The sequence below is a fragment of the Anarhichas minor genome, unplaced genomic scaffold, assembly GCF_050575085.1.
Source record: "Anarhichas minor isolate MPS153535 unplaced genomic scaffold, ASM5057508v1 ptg000027l, whole genome shotgun sequence".
In the NCBI taxonomy this organism is placed as follows: Eukaryota; Metazoa; Chordata; class Actinopteri; order Perciformes; family Anarhichadidae; genus Anarhichas; species Anarhichas minor.
In genome coordinates, this window is record NW_027466473.1 from 1,381,261 (window position 1) to 1,401,022 (window position 19,762).

The window sequence follows — 19,762 nt, forward strand, 5'->3', positions numbered from 1 at the left end:
CATAATTACGTCGTCAAAATTGATGATAACAAGGAAACTCTATTTGGCACTAAAGTTCTTTATTTAAGGACAAAACACTTTTCATTTGTCGAGTATTTAATTCACACAGGAGAATACAAAACCATGTGGATATTTCCCATTGAATGACAGAAAATATGCTATACCCACCTCCGGAATAACTTCTCACACATCCCGAGGGAGGTTGGGGACATGGAATCCGAATGGACCATGTTCAAAGCCTCTATTGTGGACGCGGCCGCTAGGAGCTGTGACCGGAAGGTTATCGGTGCCTGTCATGGCGGCAACCCAAGAACCCGGTGGTGGACACCGGAGGTGAGGGAAGCCGTCAAGCTGAAGAAGGAGACCTTCAAGGCCTGGTTGGCCCAGGGGTCTTCTGAAGCAGCTGAGAGGTACCGGCAGGCCAGAAGGGCTGCAGCTGCGGTGGTCGCGGATGCTAAAACTCAGGCATGGGAGGAGTTCAGGGAGGCCATGGAGAAGGACTTTCAGTTGGCCTCAAGGAGGTTCTGACAAACCATCCGACGGCTCAGGAAGGGAAAGCAGGGCCTACCCCAGGCTGTTCTCAGCGGGGGGGCAGCTGACCCAGACGGGGGACATCTTCGGGCGGTGGAAAGAGCACTTTGAGGAACTCCTAAACCCGACCAACATGTCCTTTGCAGAGGAGGCAGCGCCTGAAGACCAGGGGGGGGGGGGCACCCATATCCCTGGCGGAGGCCGCTAAGGTAGTTAAAAAGCTCCTTGGTGGCAAGGCGCCGGGGATGGATGAGATCCGCCCTGAGATGCTGAAGGCGCTGGACACGGTTGGGCTGTCTTGGCTGACACACCTCTTAGATTAGATTAGATATATACTTTATTCATCCCCAAGGGGAAATTTGTCTGTGGCAGCAGCAAACAAGGTTACACAATAAAATAAAAATATTAAGTATGGAAAATGCACAATATATACAATATAATAAAGTACAATAAAATAACAGAGCAGGACCTATACAATTTAAGAAAATAAAGTAATAAAAATGCACAGTATATGCACTAAATAGAATCGTATTAAATTGACTAAGCAGGAAAAAATAAACAAAACAGTAGTGCACAATTTCGCCAACAGCAGCAACAGCAGTGTAGCAGTGTTATAGTCTTGTGTGTGATCTGGCCAGAGGTGATTTATTATAGAGTCTAATGGCAGAGGGCAGGAATGTTCTCCTGTATCTGTCCTTGTGACAGCGGAGCTGGATCAGTCTGTTGGAGAAAGTGCTCCGCTGTCCCTGCAGTAGGTGGTGGAGAGGGTGGTCCGGGTTATCCAATATGGATAATAGTTTCTTCAGTGTAATAGTTTCTTCAGTCTCTTCAATGCCGCATGGAGGTCGGGATCAGTGCCCATGGAATGGCAGACCGGGGTGGTGGTTCCCATCTTCAAAAAGGGGGACCGGAGAGTGTGCTTGAATTACCGGGGTATCACACTACTCAGCCTCCCGGGGAAGGCTTATGCCAGGGTGCTGGAAAGGAGGCTCTGACCGTTTGTCGAACCTCGGATTCAAGAGGAGCAGGGCGGATTCCGTCCCGGCCGTGGAACAGTGGACCAGCTCTTTACCCTCGCAAGACTACTGGAGGGGTTCTGGGAGTTTGCCCAACCAGTCTACATGTGCTTTGTGGACTTGGAGAAGGCTTTCGACCGGGTCCCTCGGGGGTTCTTGTGGGGGGTGCTGCGGGAGTATGGGGTGCCGGACCCATTACAACGGGCGATCCGGTCTCTGTACGACTGCAGTAGGAGCTGTGTCCGCATTCTCGGCAATAAGTCAGACACATTCCCGGTAGGTGTTGGCCTTCGCCAGGGCTGCCCTTTGTCACCGGTCCTGTTCGTGACTTTCATGGACAGGATATCTAGGCGCAGCCTGGGGGTGGAGAATGTCAAGTTCGGAGGTCTCGGGATCGCCTCTCTGCTGTTTGCAGATGATGTGGTCCTGTTAGCCTCCTCGGATTGTGACCTCCAGCATTCACTGGGGCGGTTTGCAGCCGAGTGTGAAGCGGCGGGGATGAGAGTTAGCACCTCCAAATCTGAGGCCATGGTTCTCTGCCGGAAACCGGTGGATTGCTCCCTCCAGGTGGGGACGGAGTGCCTACCTCAAGCGAAGGAGTTCAAGTATCTCGGGGTCTTGTTCACGAGTGAGGGTAAGATGGAGCGGGAGATTGACAGGCGGATCGGTGCGGCTGCAGCAGTAAAGCAGGCGCTGCAGCGGACCGTCTTGGTGAAGATGGAGCTGAGCCGGAAGGCAAAGCTCTCAATTTACTGGTCGGTCTACGTTCCTACCCTCACCTATGGTCACGAACTCTGGGTCGTGACCGAAAGGATAAGGCCGCGGCTACAAGCGGCCGAAATGAGTTTCCTCCGTAGGGTGGCCGGGCTCAGCCTTAGAGATATGGTAAGGAGCTCGGACATCAGGAGGGAGTTTGGAGTCGAGCCGCTACTCCTTCGCGTCGAAAAGAGTCAGCTGAGGTGGTTCGGGCATCAAATTGGGATGCCACCTGGACGCCTCCCACTGGTGGTTTTCCAGGCACGTCCAACTGGGAGGAGACCCCGGGGGAGACCCAGAACACGCTGGAGAGATTACATCTCCCAGCTGGCCTGGGAAAGCCTCGGGATCCCCCAGAATGAGCTGGAACATGTTGCCGGGGAGAGGGAAGTCTGGGTCAGCCTGCTGCCACCGCGACCCGACCCCGGATAAGCGGAGGAAAATGGATGGATGGATGCTATACCGTGATATTTATCGTTATTGTATCTATATATGAAATGACCTATATCGTTATAGAAGATTTTGTCCATATCGTCCCGCACCACCGGCAACAAAAATATTTGTTCCCTCTTGAAATATAAATAACAGAAACTGTCTGTTCTCAGAGAGAAACTGTTATACCACATGTCATTGTCGTATGCTGTAAGAGAATAATTCCTTCCCACTAGAGTTTAAATCTGGAGCTCGGTATCACATATTCACAGCTGAGGTAGTTTCCAGCAAACAAAAAGAGGTATTCTGGGCTGAAAACAGATAGTGATCTGGTGGATGTTGGAATGCAGCAGCTTTGGGATTTAGGGCAGGTGTTTATTTGTCCCTTCATGTTTTGGTATGTTTGTATTGATAGTGTGTGGAACAAATTGATAAATATATGAATGTATTCATCTCTTACATTCATTAATTAAAGTCCACAGTAAACACACATGCCAGTGTAGAGCCGAGCACTCTTTAGTTGGCTCATGCAGAAAGCTGTTAGCCTTGTTAACACTCCTAATCCTCCTCTCTGCATGGATTCATGCTATCAGTACTCAGGTGTGTTAAACATTACAACAAACACAGTGAGTCCCAGAATACTGTCACATTGAATCCCTGCCTCTCCAGAGCCAGAAGCTGTTTAGCGCCTAAAAAAGAGCTAATTAATATCACCCTAACTTCTAACTGAAGGTGATGCAAACAGCCCACAGAGATCACCATCACTAAGAGCCGAGCTCTCTTCATCTCCTCCTGAGTACCTAATAAGTTATTACTATTTTCAGTGACCCCAACACTGTGGCAGGACGACAGTGGTGTCACTTGTGATGTCATCAAACAAACCAAGCAACCAAACAGCCAAATATACAATATATGCACTGAACACTCTAGTTATGACAACTGATATTATGTAAGTGCATGTGCAATAGATACTTCAGAAATGTAAATGTAAGATCAGACTGGAGTTATTGTATCTACTATCAGACAACAAGGGTGGAGTGTTTCTAAAGCCCATCAGCACTAACAGCAATCAGATTCCACTTTATTGCCAAATAGGTTTTTACTCTGCTTTGGTGTATTAGTTTTGGTAACATACACGTTACATTGTACATATGTACAATATATATGAATTCAAATGAAAGAGCAGTTTTAGAAGTGGTAGTTTTGCACAGAAATGTGCAAAACTGTCCAATAAATGAAAGGTTCACAGTACGAAGTATAAAAAAGAATATGTACATCGCATATTGACAGATATTAAGGGAAGTTAATGTAATGTGTATGAATTGTTAATGTAATGTCTATGAATGGGGATAAGAGTCCGGGTCAGTGTGGGTCCTCGTTGATGAGGCCAGCAAATATTCACCTCAGTGAAGGTCGAGCCTTCATGGACATAAATTAAGTGGATTACATTGTATGTACTTGTTGTGCTCTCTGTTATCTTTTAGCATGTAATATTTACATGAATACAAGATGTAATGCCACACAGTCCACTGTGTATGTGTGTGTGTGTGTGGGAGGGACAGTTTCATTGTCACTCCACTCAGATACCATTTGACCCTTGACGCAAACTTGGGATGAGCCAATCAAAATCTGACAAGTCATTTACTGTGTCGGTGCCACTTGACTGAACAGCTCTCAGCCACTCAGGCCTTTGTCGCTATAGGAACAGTCTCGTCTGCACCGAGGAGAAGCCTCGCATTGCTTTGATGGATCATTTTTCCCTCCTGTGCCTTCGATATGTGGCCTGTTTCTCATTTATGGAGTGAGATTACAGGGCATTTACAAAAACATGTCAGGACCACCACGACAGTTATACATCACAAGATATAACTGTATAACTCAACATTGCATGCAGTGGTGCCAGAAACAATGTTTAATGGATGTATGATGACGTTTCTGCCTGACTTGTAAATGTATACATTGAAATACACATGGCACATCGAGTGTAAAATCCAAGTGCACATAAATTGATTGAAAGACACTGATCCAGTCATCCAAACAATCTCTATCGTCAAATCAATTTGGCCACATTAACAACAAAATGTGAATACAATGATAGGCAATAATTGTAATTGGAAGAAAACCCTGAATCTGACAAAGAACCTTTGAAGTTGCATTGAAACATTTTTCATTTGAGTGCAGTGCAGTGAGTGCAGTAATACTGCATTATATGCAATACACCAAACGTTCCACATGGGGGCACTTACGGTTCAGCTTCCAGCTGTAGGCAGGACTAACTGGCAGCATTACGAGTAAGAGTATCCCTGAGGAAACTCTCTTCACAAAACAAGTCATATAGTCATGTCTTTCCAAGCGGGGGGGGGGGAGAAGGGCTTCTTACTGGCCCCAAACCAAACTTAACAATACGTGTTGGTATCACCTCAGTGTAGGCATGAACTCAGTCACTGCCTGGTGACTGGTGGACATCTACAGCTTTAACAAATCAATTTAGAATTCTGCAAACATTTTAGCAAAGTCAAATTTGACTCAAGAATGGATGGGCCATCTGGAGAACTGAGAGTGGTCCCAGTGGGCCGGCCCACCATACTGTCACTGCAGCAACACTGAGACAATAATGCAGAACATTACACTATGTTGTTTAATCCCACATCAGACTGGCATTCCTCTCTTTTTTGCAAAAAAATGTTTTGTAAGTTATTTTTATGTGAACGTAGATCATGTACATCACACCCATGTCTGCATTGGTCATATGTAATATGTGTGTGGAATACTCATTATTAATTAAAATGTACATATTAGTTATTGAATTACTTATTGGATTTAGGCCTGCCTATGTATTCTGCAGTAGAGGCAATACACACAAGCATGTGTATTTGTTACATATACACAGTCAAAATCTAAATAGTAATTCATATTTGACAAACGTTAAAATAATGAATGCTCTTATGTTGGAAAGCAAAACTGTGAGATGTAATTCAAAGTTAAATGACTGCAACGCACATCAGCTGACTAATGCTGCATCATCCAAAACATATATTAAAGCACACACACACAGACAGACACACACACACACACCATTAGTGTTAAATAAATGGGAGTTAAATGGTTCAATGTCACAAAATGACAGTCTAGTGGCATTTTTGAGCTCCCAGTTCAGAGCTTTTCAGTTTATGCCGGTAGATTTCTGAAACACTGTGGTGTCAGCTTCACATCCTGACACGAACTCAACCGTCGCTAATGAAGGTGTGTGAATTAGGCAGTCACCAGTGCAGCACTGACGGCTTTGATAAACTCAGTCAGCTCTCTACACCTACAGATTACCAATAAAACACGTCTCTTCAATTAGAATTACCAGCAGTACAGTCACATTTCATCACTTTTCTTGATGGCCCCATGAATAGTACTACTGAACAGTCTACAACAATACATTAAGTAATATAATATCTAATACAACCACAGACACAGTACATTAACCAACAAAAAAACTGGTCTTAAACTGAACATCTTTTGCAGCTGTTTCACAATAAAAGCCTCACATTAAAGACAATTGTGATCGAATAGTATGTGAAGTAACTGTTTACCCACTGATGGTAGCTTGGTTTAAGTCCGTTAGGAGATCTAATGTAACATCTAGAAAGATGAATACCGTAAAGGCATGTTTAGCTTGGCATTAAAGGCATTGAAGGACAATCCGCTTTTCCACTGAGCAACAGTTGCCCCGAAACTAGATGTGAATAGTTTCAGTTTGAGAAAGTTGCAGCTCAACTCTCTCAAACTGAACTGTGACAAAGTGGCGAATTGTGATCATCATTGGTTCCAAAGTCGTCGCAAAAACCACACACAACTCCTGCCTTGCTGTCCATAGCTCCACTGTCTCCTTCCCAACCAAGTTTACGTCTCTCACAGAGATCTGAATGAACTCGCATGGCTCCTAGGTTGAGAGACAAGCTTGCATGGACTCAAAGAGGACACTAATAGAAAGTGTAGAGACAATGGGTAACTAGCACCAACCCTTGTAATGGCCAGAGGATACATGGTCAAGGACTCATATAGGAAACAAAGGAACTGAGTTTGCAAAGAAAAATGCAGCATACACTCATTTATATGTGACGTCGAGTTAGCAATACATGGAAAATTTGACTTTTTTGGTTTAAAAAACATCCTGATGATTTTTATGCGGAAACTAGCCAAGCCAGCAAGTGGCCATCGCTGGGTGGCTGTTGCCCCCCTCCTCTCATCCCTCTCAGGGGGGAGATCACATCCCTGTGATACAAGGAACAATGACATGTATTGATTTTATGTGACTCATTATTTAGGTGTGCATATAGATGCAGCCATTTAGAATTTCCTTCTGGTCCGTGGCGAGGCCCAGGCAGATCTGTGGTGGATCCCTGCTGCGACCCTTCCGGGTCCTTGTCTGAAATGAGATCCCTCTAAATGACTTGGTGACCACGGTGCTGACTCATAATGCTACTGAATCACCATGTGTGGAAACCAGTTGCAATGCTTCATCAATCCATCAGGAGGAGCAGTGATCATTGAAGCTGAAACAGTTCACTGCTGTAATGTTTCCCACACAGAGCATGAAGGATGAAATTGTGGTTGCTGTTTAATGTATTTGTTCAACCATCAATAAAATTGTGCTTTGTTCATAAATGTAGTGTAATGATGAAATCAATTAAAACGGTCAGTGTGGCACATATTTTGCACTTGCAAAGGAAACCCCCTTTAAGCAAAAGAAAAACATGCGTTAGAATTTGTCACAGAAAGACCGGCAGAGCTTCCAGATAATTGTGAGGGCTCATACGCGCTTGGAAGATGATTAGAGGTGAGGAACTACACCGAATATACAAAAACTGTGACGTCACCCTATACAATAATCATGACAGCCGTTCTGCTGTGTAGCCCAATAGATATGCTTCTCTACATACATACCTTCAAATGAACAAAACTGTCATTTATCAAACAAGAACATCATCTCTTATAGGAGTAGGATGGTGCAGGTACGTTTCTCTATCAATCAACCAGCCCAGATTGCATCAATTCGAACCTGAAACATGGCGTCCTGCAACAATGTTGCAATTGGACACAAAGCGAGCGGACAAAGGGGATGAGGACGAGTGTGTATACTTACATTCATATGCTGAGATGGACATTATAGACATGCACTGTATATATTTTGAGAGGCTCTGCCTCCTCCAGCGTATTGAACTCTCTCAGTCTCTCCCTTTCCCTTATTTGCGTACACTGAGCCAGGCTTACAGCTCAGGTTTTAGTCTTATAAAAGCAAAGATAGCAAGAGTAGCGAGAACCATCGCCTGTACAAAATAAAGTGATTAGTTTTCATTGAACCCTGTTACTGTATGGCTTACTATTAACTTCTACTGTTACTGTATGGCTTCATATTAACTTCTACTGTTACTGTACAGCTGTTAGAATTGTGGCCTATCTTCTATTTGCAATTAATATGCATTCAATTAAATTTATTTATTTTTATTGGTTTATTTGAACGGGACAGTGCACATTAATAAAAACATTTCTGCAAATGCGCCAGAGTTAGCCAAAAGGCTATTTTTCATCTGTAGTCCCAAAGGCAGGTGTTACAAAATAAACCTAAAAACAATGTAAGATTAAAGTTAAAAGGTTATACAATATTGTCACGATCAGGCTTTGCCTTGTGTGTTCTGTGTGTTTCTTTCTGTAGCTCCTCACTCTACCTCTCAGCCACTCCCTCAGCACCAGTCCAACTCCCTTCACCTGTCCCTGATCAGTAATCAAGCACTCCCTCATCAGCACAACTCTCCTCACCTGTTCCAGTCACCTTATAAACCCCTGTCTCTCAGTCACTCACTGCCAGGTCATTGTTTGTGTTCTACCCGCCCGTTTGTCTCGTCCTGGTCCCGGTTCCCCCGTCTGCCTGCCCTGCCTCGTTTCCCGCTGGATTTCCCCCCTCGTCTCTTGTTTTGTGCTTGGACTCCCTGTTGTGTGGTAATTATTTGTGTGGAATAAAACGCCTTTTTTCACTACACCTGACTGTCTGCGTTTGAGTTCTCATCATGCCCCGTGACAAATATTGACACTTAACAATGTGTGCATAAACAATGAAAAAAGTGAGAATAAAACTGTTATACATTGTCAAGTACAGACAAGACATGCAACACAGATGCTCTCAAAGTCAACACACACAAAGCAAATAAAAAGAAGGATAACTATGTTAAAATAGAAACATGGACTAAAAGCAGTATTATGCTGTAGTTGTTTAGACACTAAAAAACATCCACGTCAGAGGTACAAAACATAAAAGCATACAGAGTATCCAGTTCAATTATTTAAATGATAATCTACTCTGGCTAAAGTAGTTAATCAAGAGTAAAATAATAGCTGTGATCTATACAGACCTCTGCATTAGCAACCCGCTGAAATTAAGGTACAGGCACCTTAACCCTCTCATTACTTCAGGGCCCTTGGGAACAACAGCACGTGGGACTGTTGGTACACTGGCTGTGGTCATCACAGTGAACAGTGTGATGAGAGGGCACGTGAGCCCTTGTTGCTGTAGTTCATCTCCTTGGAGCAGAGGCTGCATTTAGCATAGCCTGCCTTATCAATGAGCTTAAAATACTGTGACAGCAGGAAGCTGTACTCACGTCTGTTTAGACCTCCACCTTTATCCAGGCCCAGCTCCACCTTTATCCAGGCCCAGCTCCACCTTTATCCAGGCCCAGCTCCACCTTTATCCAGGCCCACCTCCACCTTTATCCAGGCCCAGCTCCACTCACAGCTCAGCCCTGCGTCAAGCTGCGCTACACAACCAGCCTCCTCTCCCTGAAGCTCTTTGACCTCATCATCTCATCAGTATCTGGGCCTCATGTTTCAAGTTATTATGACCACGAAATCGCTTCATTCTACTTTGAGTAAAAAAAAACAACCTGCAACAAGATCCGCCGGTGTTCTGGTTTAACATTGAGTGACCGCGGGAACTGAACGTTTCATCACATTACTTTTTTTCCTCCTAAATCGTGATGACGAACATTAACAGTCGACAAAGTTCCGCATGCAGTGGACGTTAACTTAACCCAGCAAGTATGAACGGTAACGGAACATAACGGAACTTAAACTTTAACGGAGGGAAATGAAGACGCTGTAGACATCTTAACGCTGATTGGCCAAGACTCGTCACATCAGAGATGTTTTGTTGCGAAGATCACGACATCACCTTTTCTCCTCGTCTCACTCCAATCTGAGAAACAAAAAAAAAAAACCCTCTACGGATCTACACGATTCACGTGGATGACATATTTTGATTCAAAACGGTGAATATTGCCGAAAAGCGACAAGTTTGCAGGTATGAAGAAATGTACAATAAAGGCTTTAACATTCTAAAAACACAGGGGTGTCGACCAGTCTCCAAGCTTCTGGCCCGTGCAAGCTCTCTAACCTGTGATTCCTCCTCAGTGCCACTGTATCTCTTCTTCAGCTTCTCTGTCAGGGTCTGTTTCCACTTGCAGACGGTAACTAGCGAGGGCCATTTCACTGGGCTCAAATTGAGATTGAGCCCCATACTCAGGCTCCCAAGGTCCGGGGCCCAGCCTCGCAGGATTTCCATGGACAGTCTTTTCTTGAGGGTCCCCAGGCCCTCGGAGCGTGGAGGGGAAAGGAGGTTTGGAACACTTCCGCCGTGGAAAGTGTAGCCTAGGGATGAGTTACTCAACATGCTGTCCCACCGTTGCTTCCCCACAGAGCTCATCTGGAACCTGGTTTTGTATGTACCCTGACTGACAGAGGTCACCATGCAGGTCAGACAGCTTCTACTACCAGCTGCGCATCCTGTTTTAGTAAAGATATCCCAATGAAGAAAAAATTGCCCACATCTTCAGAAGTAAAATAATCCATGGATGAGCTGTACCTCTAGATACCATCTTAAACCGTGTTCAAAATCAACTTCTCATCCATGAGAAAGAGTTTATGTGAATTGGAGGCTCTGCCCCGGACACATCTGCCCACTGCACAGCTGTGTTTTGGTGTGACACAGAGTGGTGGACTTTGGATGGATGTAGTGAAGCTGTCGAGGACAGTTCGCTCTAGGGGAGTGTAAGCAAAGGGGAAACACTTGCGACACATACTCAATATATCTGATTGGGTGAGAGCTGCAGTGGCTGGGCCACAGACGTGGATCTGATTGGATTAGACAGGGTAGAGTGCTGGGTGCTGGAGCCCACTGATATAAATCACATGGAGGCATAATTAATGCCTGAGGGGAGTCAGCTCTGTCAGGAAGCCAAAACTAGATTAGAGACAGATCAATGGAGCACGTCAGGAGAAGAGGTGGAGCAACAGAGGCCCATGCCACAAACCAACATACACCATAATGAGCAGAAAACAAATAGAAACAACAACATAGTCTCTGCAGTGGGAGATAAATCAAATACAATACTGAACACTGGCTTGAGGCTAATTGAAAATTCTCAGAATAGAGCGGCTTTAACCTTTTGTCTCACTCTTTTGTGATTGGAGCAATCAGAGGGAAGAGGTGCAGCCAGAAAAGAGAGAGACGAGCGGCTTCATCTACCTCTCTGTCTCCTCCTAATCTTCCTCCTCTCACTCTGCGTTCTCCGTCTCTTTCATTTGCTCATTTGTCAATGACCTCTTGTCTCCCTCGCAGCGTATGACCGTCTTCCTCCCACAAACCGGTCTCTCGTGTGTCTCCCTCGTTGTCTCCCTGCCTGTCTTCCGCTGGATCAGGCAGCAGGAGGATGTGTGGAGGTTAGAACAACTCAGACCTCAGGTTCGAGCTGCCTGGAAGCAGCAACACTCTCTGCGTCAGCGCCGGATGACTGCAGGATGCGCCTGGCATGACATTGATAAATACTTACAGGTAGGAATAAATACAAGGTAGAGGGTAAGCAGAAAGTAAAAACAGTGCTCTGCTCGGAGCAGACATGTTGACAGGCTTAAAAATATAAGAGAGAGTCAAACAGAAAACCCCCTCACAAATTGCCATGTTTCTATGTCACTTTGGTCTCCAGATGCTTGACATCAGCCCTCTCAAAACCCCACTTGGCTATCAAGCTACTGGAGTGCACATCCATTATCGAAAGGAGCTGGTTTGGTTCCCACGCAGCAAATGGCTGCTTTGCCAGCGGGATGTCATAAGAGTAACTACCACAGGAGAGTAAAAGAGGGCCAGAGAGAGATTTGGAATAGAGCAAGTTAATCCATGAGAATGGAAATGGAAGAGAGAGGCAGAAGGAGAGAAGAGATATGTGGAAAAAGAGTCTCTAGAATGGTTGGATCTTTATATGAAAGACAAAAACCAAAGCCAATTTTTTTTTAGATAAAAACACTAAAATTATGAGAATAACAAATAAATGTATTCATTTAGTACTCAGCTGTCCATCACCATCACCATCCATTGACTTTGTATGTAATCTACTCGCGTGAAAAATTCACGCCGCGTTTTGGTGTGAACACGGCATTACCGCCCAGCACTAGCCGCCACTGATATCAACAGTTGATATCAGTGGCGGCTAGTGCTGGGCGGTAATACCGGTTCAACCGGTATACCGGTTTTAATTTCTCGTATGATATGAATTTTTCACACACCGTCATACCGGTGCACAGCCGAAACAACTGCTGTCGCTCTTCAACAGGCAGCAAAATATATTGTTCACCGCTATGAGCGATTCAGTCGGAGCTAGTTATCTTAAGTGTATTGAGAGGGACCCCTAATCATGGTTATAACTTTATAACAACAATTAATAACCCACAACTAACGCTCTTTAACAGGGCAAAACACCACGACACAACAGTTTGTGACACATAAACAATTTGTAACACTAATAATTGTACATTTATAAAATTACACCGCCGAACTGCATGCTGGGTACAGCTCGCTAGCCCGCTAGCAAAACAGTCTGCTAACAGCTAGAAGAAGCTCCGTCGCTACATTAAAGAACAGAAAAGAGCGATGCAGGAGGAACAAAGAGAGACCGGAGATGCACCAATACAATTTGTGCTCAAGAGAGGAGCTGTGTTTGCTGTTTGGAGGTTTTTTGGTTTTAAAAAATCTGACGTAGATCAAAGGACGATATAGTGTAAAGTTTGTCGAGCCGCTGTTATTGCCTCTGGTGGCAACACTAGCAATTTACTCCATCACCTCAGCGGAAAACATGTGTTGGAATACGAAGAGTGTATGCAATTACGGTCCTCGGATGCTTTTTTGGGTATTTTGGTCAGACACATATGCAACGCTGACTACCGTGTAATATGTGTGGTATTTGTTATAAATGTACGTTGGTGACAGAGGGTGATGAGAAGCTGTACATGGAGGGACTTAGGACCCAGGGGAATGTAGGTGAAGGAAACAGGAAGTGAAGGAAACAGGAAGTGACGGAAGACACGTCACACAGACAGCTGTTCACCGCTCGCTGGCCGGCCGGTTCTTGTGTTAGTTTTCGGCGTTAATTAATTAATGCCTTAACGCGGAAAAAAATAAATACCGTGATATACCGTGAAATCTTACAAAAGACCGTGATACACATTTTTGGTCATACCGCCCTGCACTAGCGGCGGCCCGTGCATTGTATACCTGGGCCTTCACTGCTGTCCTGCAGCTGAACCATCTCCTAATAACCTCATGATGGCGCCACAGCTATGGTTATTATTTGTTTCTAGGGGTGTAACATCACGTATTCATATTAAACCGTTCGGTTAGAGGCTTACGAACCGAACAATACGTTTGAATAATACTAGTGCATTTGGAAAATGCAGAAGCTTAAATTGTAGGAAATATAATGTTTTCTGCACTCACGTAGGAGACAACGGGCTGTGACCTCTGAACCCGGAACAAAAAAAACAAAAACAAAAAACAGCTGAGGCATCGCAAGTGTTCTGGGAGGCTACGCTAAACTAGCTTTACGGGAAAACAACAGCAGCAACACGCATCCTGCTACACGCTCAAGGACCGTTCAGATATTAGATGTAAAAAAACAAATGCTGCTCACTTAAAGACCAACTCCATCCTCCTTTCTTTGTTAACAAAGAGTTTAATCCCAACTCACAAATCTGTTTCTCCTCCTTCAGCCATTGAGTGTTAAAAAAACAAAGCTAGGTAAAAAATAAATAATCTACACCAAGCAAAAATGTCATAATTTCTTCCATATCTTTCAATTTGAACTCTTACTACTCCGACTAAGCTTTGCCGGCTTCCTTAAGTTTCGTTTCACGATAGTCACGTGCTCGCCCACTGACCAATCACAGCACACGCTGCACCTCACTGCAGAGCTGCACATAGTGCTGAAATAGTTGTAGGCCAGCTAGCAGGCTCTGGCACGTCAAAGAATACGCCCAACATGTCAAACTAAAGATGTGATTGGTTGGACACTATGACAATCAACAATATCGTCCCCATTCACTTAAACTGCACATGGATGCACTTGTGAGTCTGCAGGCCTCGGGTCTCTGTTCTTACCTAGAGACACAGAGGTGAAATCTGATTGGATAAAAGCTCTACTTAAAACAAGCTGCACTGGAAGCAGAGCAACTGAGGAAGACAGTAGCTGTGCAATGAGATGATAAGATAATGGGAAAAATATTTTTATAAATTATAATACATGTAGTCAGTGGCGGCTGGTGGAACATGTTCTAGGTAGGGCCATCATATCAGTTTCAGCAAACATCCCAGTATGATTTAATGCAAAAAAATTTAAGTATCAAACACGCATTACTACTTTGCAGTTAAATATTTAACATTTATTCCAACACGAAAAAAAGCAGTAAATAACACTTTGATAAAGACATCTTATTTTAGTCACCCTCACAGGGAATTCAGTATAATATATATCATATAATATTCAGTATAATATAAAACACACACATACATATATAGATATATACACAGTATATATCTATATCTATATAATATAATATAATCGAACATGTTTATGTATTGAGATGCCCCTATGGACCTTGTTATAGGAGGTAAAGGTCAGGAGAAGTAAACATGAAGTGTAATTATGAATACTGATGTTAAATTAAGCTATGATGAGTTTTCACTGTTAATTTACCATCTCAATTAAATGTTGATGCCTCCATGACCAAGTTAAGCAGATGAGACTGAGGACAACTGTACAAGAAGATGTTCACTTTGCCTAATATGTAGCTTGACAGAGTTATCCATGTGTGTCCTGGTGTTCTCATGTTTCCTTACCTCCTCATCCCTCACTCCCTAACTGTCCGTGCTGGATCTGTCCCCGTTTTAAAAAGCTAAATAAGTTATTAGCATGACTGCATCCAGCTAGCCAAACCTGTCTGGTGTACAGCTACTAGAGAAGCTTCGCATGTACTGCTTCCCTTTCCTGCTAGTCTGCTGTCTGATTGTGGGGTCAGGCTGATCTGGGATCAGCTATTTTGCCTGCAGAATCTCCACCAAAGTTCTCCTCTCAAACGGGTCTTGGAGGAGTAGTGCTCGCGCTGGCGCTCGCCTGTAGAGACTAGTCCTGAGGAGAACACGCAGCCTGGGGCCAAACTAATTTGGCCCCAAGCGTCAAGTTGAGGACGCTGATTGGCTAAATTGCATGTCACTCATTTATATCTTTAATCGGCAATTGGCTAAACTGCTTCATGGACCCGTCTCTTTTGGGCCAATTCTCGATGGCCCCAAGCTGCTGAGACGTGCACACAGGCGGACGTGCAGGAAGAGCATATATTTTGCGCAGATATCATATTTTACAAATATTACTCCATATTTCAAAAACACAAATATTGACAATTTGTATAATTATTTTTTTTTGCGGCTCAAGGAGGGGCGCTCAAGGTGGGGCCAGGCCCCATGGCCCTCTATTGGCCAGTCGCCACTGCATGTAGTGTATTTCAGAAAAAATATTAAATTATAAAATAGCTATAACTTTGTGATTCTGTTTAGGCCAGCAGAGAAGGCCTTGCTGGCCCTGACGGGCCACCACTGGTTGATATTTAAGAAAACTTTCTTTTAGGTTCTGTGAGTTCAGTTTACTGTGAATCCATTTTGAAATGGCCGGATGCGTTGTTGCTTTTTAGCTGGACCCAATGCTGACAAAGACTAGTAAGGGTGGTTTATGGCGATGGGTGGGTGTGTTTGAAGAAGCTCTTGGTGTCAGTCAGGTGATGCTGACAGTGGACACTATTCAAACATGACCCATACCATTCACTGTGAAACCAAATTTCAATCGTCGATACATACTGTACAAGCACATTCATGAAGTTTGACCCACTGAGCTACAGCTGCTTCAAATCAGACTTACACTGCCACAACAGTAAAACCCAGACTACAAGCATTCCAACCCTGTATTCATAGATCAGATGTCGCTGCGCTGCACAGGCCATCTCTCACAAAGAGCCTTTCTCAGCAGATGATGACACCTGCCTTAGCCTGCTCAAAGAAGAAGCATACTGTAGTGTTCGGATTTGCGGCAGCTCTCCTCTCTTCACTCAGCTAATGCAGCTGCATACATGTATGCTGCCTCCATCATACATTAAGACTTGGGATTTTTGCAAGTGTCACTTCTGACTTGTGGGACCTTCAAGGACTTCCTGCAGTCAAAATTGTATTTTTAAATGAATTACATCTCTGCAACTCCAGTACGATACAAACCCCTCCCCTACTTTGTTAGCTTATTTATGTGGGCTCAGTTTGTAATTACGATATCTCTGACAGCAGACTGCCATTCAACAGCTGTGGGGGTTGCTGTGATCCCGGCTAAGTCCTTTGAAATAAAACAGAGTTTGCTGTGGACAACTGTAGAGACAGATTAATTTGGGGTGTTTGGAGAGTGAACTACTGTTTGAAGTGGAGAGCCAGGTAGCCCTCAACGGCTCTCACTCTCCCTGTGACAAAATGACAGAGAAGAAGGAAAAGACTGCTGTGCTCATAACAGATACAAGGATATATACAGACACTGACAACTGTCACACTGTCAGACAACAATCGGTTTCACTATAAAAAAACATTTGTTGGACAGTTGATACTTGTATAGAAGGAGACAGAGAAAAAAGGGCAGAGAGAAAAGGCTCTTCAGAAACAGCTTTAAACACAGACAGTATCTGTGTTTTCATTTAAAACATGATACATCATACTGCATAACCTGATCGTGTCAGGTAAAAGCCGTGCTTTGCTTCATGTCAGCCGCTGAGTCATTCCTATCTCACTAGCACTTTGTTCAACTCACTGACCATGACATGCCCTGATATCTGAGGTCCAATTTTAGAAACAGCCCTTCAATTATCTTTCTTTGCCATTAAGTTGCCGCTTTGTTAAGAAAACACTGGCACTACATATTAAATGTGTGGTGAATAGCCTTGAAACAGCTTAGCCTCTCCGGGAGACGCAGACTGATGTCATGTACAGAGATACGATGTAGAAACTCACGCAGCAAACCTGCATGGACATCTCAGTAACTGCACTAATGACCCACTATTTTCAGATTCCCTACAATTAAAGTTATGTTAGAATTATTACAAAACATTTTCTGAGAGAAACTTTAAAATGAAAAGCTTTCTGTGGATCCCCTGATTGTAGAGACTTGAATACAAGTGTTATAGTGTGCAGAGGAAATCAGGCTCTTTAATAAAAGAAGATTTGAAGGAGCTTTTTTCTGTGAGAAGTCGACACATTGGTAAATTTAGATGCAGCGTGGATACTGCAGATACAGTAATTGAAAAAAGTTATTTTCCAATTTCATTTCAAGGCCCTGTTGTACGGACTTGTTTTAATCACAACGGAATAATCATTTTTGTGGGAACATTTTTGTTCTGGGTGAGGAAAGTAAAATAAAGGAAATATTACTGATAGAGTGCAGAGCACCAAGCATCAACATTTCTAATGAAAATGACTTGGATTCCGGCTTCCTTTAAACATCTCTTCTGATTTATTCAATAGTTTGAGCCAGAGATTCAATAGCAGGGTTTTAGATCTATATTGTTTTCTGACTAAAGCCCTTCACACACTGGAGGCGTTTTTCTTTCTGCGATTAATTTGGACGTCAATGTATTTTTCCGAACTGTTGTTTTTGTCATGAATACTTTCATACAGAGCGTGGATATTATGCAGCAAAATAGTCATTTTCTTCAGGAGCTTTTGCACTGCGAATAAAGGCATCAACCAATCACATCGCATTTTGGACGTCGCCATCTTGGTTTTTTGCAACCAGCGAACGGAAGTGACCACATTTGGACAGCAGAAGAGTGATGTAGAGACACCGTCTACGGCTCTGGTAGAGACCTGTCAATCACAGTGTAGCCCCGCCCTAAAGCATCCCCTGCTTTATGGTCTTTGACTCTAAATGGACCATAATGTACTAAATGAACATCATGCTGTATTGAAGAAGACTTGAAACTAGAGATTGAGACCATAAACTCATGTTTACAATGTTATAGAGAGAAGTAGAGTCATTTTCTCATAGACTTCTATACAACCAGAGGAGTCGCACCCTGGTGGACACTAGAGAGAATGTTGGTTTAAGATAATTCTACATTGGCTTCACTTTGCAGAACCGGATGTTGCCGCCTGTTTGGACAACAAAACAGAGACTCTGTGGTCCGAACCGAGACGGCAAACTTTATTACTCTTTTCAACCTTGACAAAGGCAGCGCAGACCAGATCCACTCCTTCCATTATTACCTTTCACAATACGAGCCCTTTAGACACTACCTAACTGTTTACCAGAGCGAACTGAAATTCACTCAGAGCATTTCACTAAAAGGAAACTCAATAAAATATCTCACAGTAGCTTAGGCTATACAACAACAGCTCAGACAGACACTGCTCTGGATCATTAGGATCCTGGTAGTTGGTCATCTGCCTGCACAAATCTATCAAACCTTTTATTGAAAAACTGCTGCAACTGTTGCAAATTAGTTTTGTTGCCGGTATGAGTTATGATGCAAAATATTCGCAGGCAAGTTTTCTGCATTCCTGTGTCGTTTATTTTTTCATGCCCCCGGTGTGTAAGTGCTCAAGGGTCCTTCTCTGAGGTATCGAACAATAACATTTCTGTCTTCTTCACAGGGAGGACCACTTTCCTCAACAGTTGTTGAAAAGACATTACAAAGACAACACTTCAATTACATGACTTTAACCGTATGACAAGCCAAGCTGAATTCTCCTTTGCTACTCTATGCATAGTCAGTTTAGAACTCTATGCATAGTCAGTTTAGAACAGATATCCAATTTGAACCTGGAGCCTGTTGGTTTAAAATATCAACATGACACACAGCTCCAATTAGTTGCTTTCCAGCTGTGCAGAGGAAAGTCTTCTCTCACACGCCTCTGTCAGTGCTTTAAGCACGACTACACACACGGTATATGTACACACTCATATATCCCACAGCTGCATCACCTTATGCCACCAGAGTTCAACCAGCAGGTCATTTACTCTACACTGTCATGCAGACAGATAATGGGCTATAGGTTCTGCACTTATTTCCACGAGTACACAAAACATTTTTCACACCTCCAATCACTCTCAAATGAAAATAAACTTAAACAGCACTCAAGTATTATTTTTTTCTTAAAAACAGAATATTACTGTGTTGATACCATCATACTAAGATGTGAAAAGTAAAAATGGAAAAAAGGCTGCTCTTGATAGGACTTAAATACAATTCTTATTATCCCTCTTATGCATTTATCAGCATCAACACCATTCGATGTAGCAGCTCTATACTCTGCTGTACATCATAATGATAATCATCTGTTGTTTGGAAATGTGGGTAACACTTCCTATTATGCCCACGGATATAATGCATCGTTTCATAACACGTCATAAGTGCTGACCACTCACTGACATCTGTTTTTTGTTGCAAGCATCATAGTGTAGTTTTCCCCATAATTTTTATACATTATATTTTTTATATTGCATTATAATGTCATTATAAGTTACTCTAAGTGGTTTATTTAAGTTAAGTGAAATATATATAATCAAATATATATGTTACAAGAACAGACAAAACGTTGAAAATAAATTAAAGAAACAATGATCACTGATTATTGT

The 19,762-nt window shown here is 43.3% G+C and overlaps 1 protein-coding gene across 2 annotated transcripts in view; it reads right to left on the reverse strand.

Moving 5' to 3' along the window:
* dlg2 (discs, large homolog 2 (Drosophila)) overlaps positions 1-19,762 on the reverse strand; it is a 284,548-nt gene that overhangs the window by 78,338 nt on the left and 186,448 nt on the right. The window contains exons 4-5 of one of the 2 annotated variants that reach the window (XM_076101604.1): positions 18,186-18,200; positions 16,132-16,163 (exon numbers count right to left, since the gene is read on the reverse strand). The exons of the other annotated variant lie outside the window; for it this stretch is intronic. Coding sequence (XP_075957719.1) covers positions 16,132-16,163; positions 18,186-18,200 — 47 coding nt within the window. The remainder of the gene's footprint in view (positions 1-16,131; positions 16,164-18,185; positions 18,201-19,762) is intronic. 2 annotated transcript variants of the gene reach the window in all.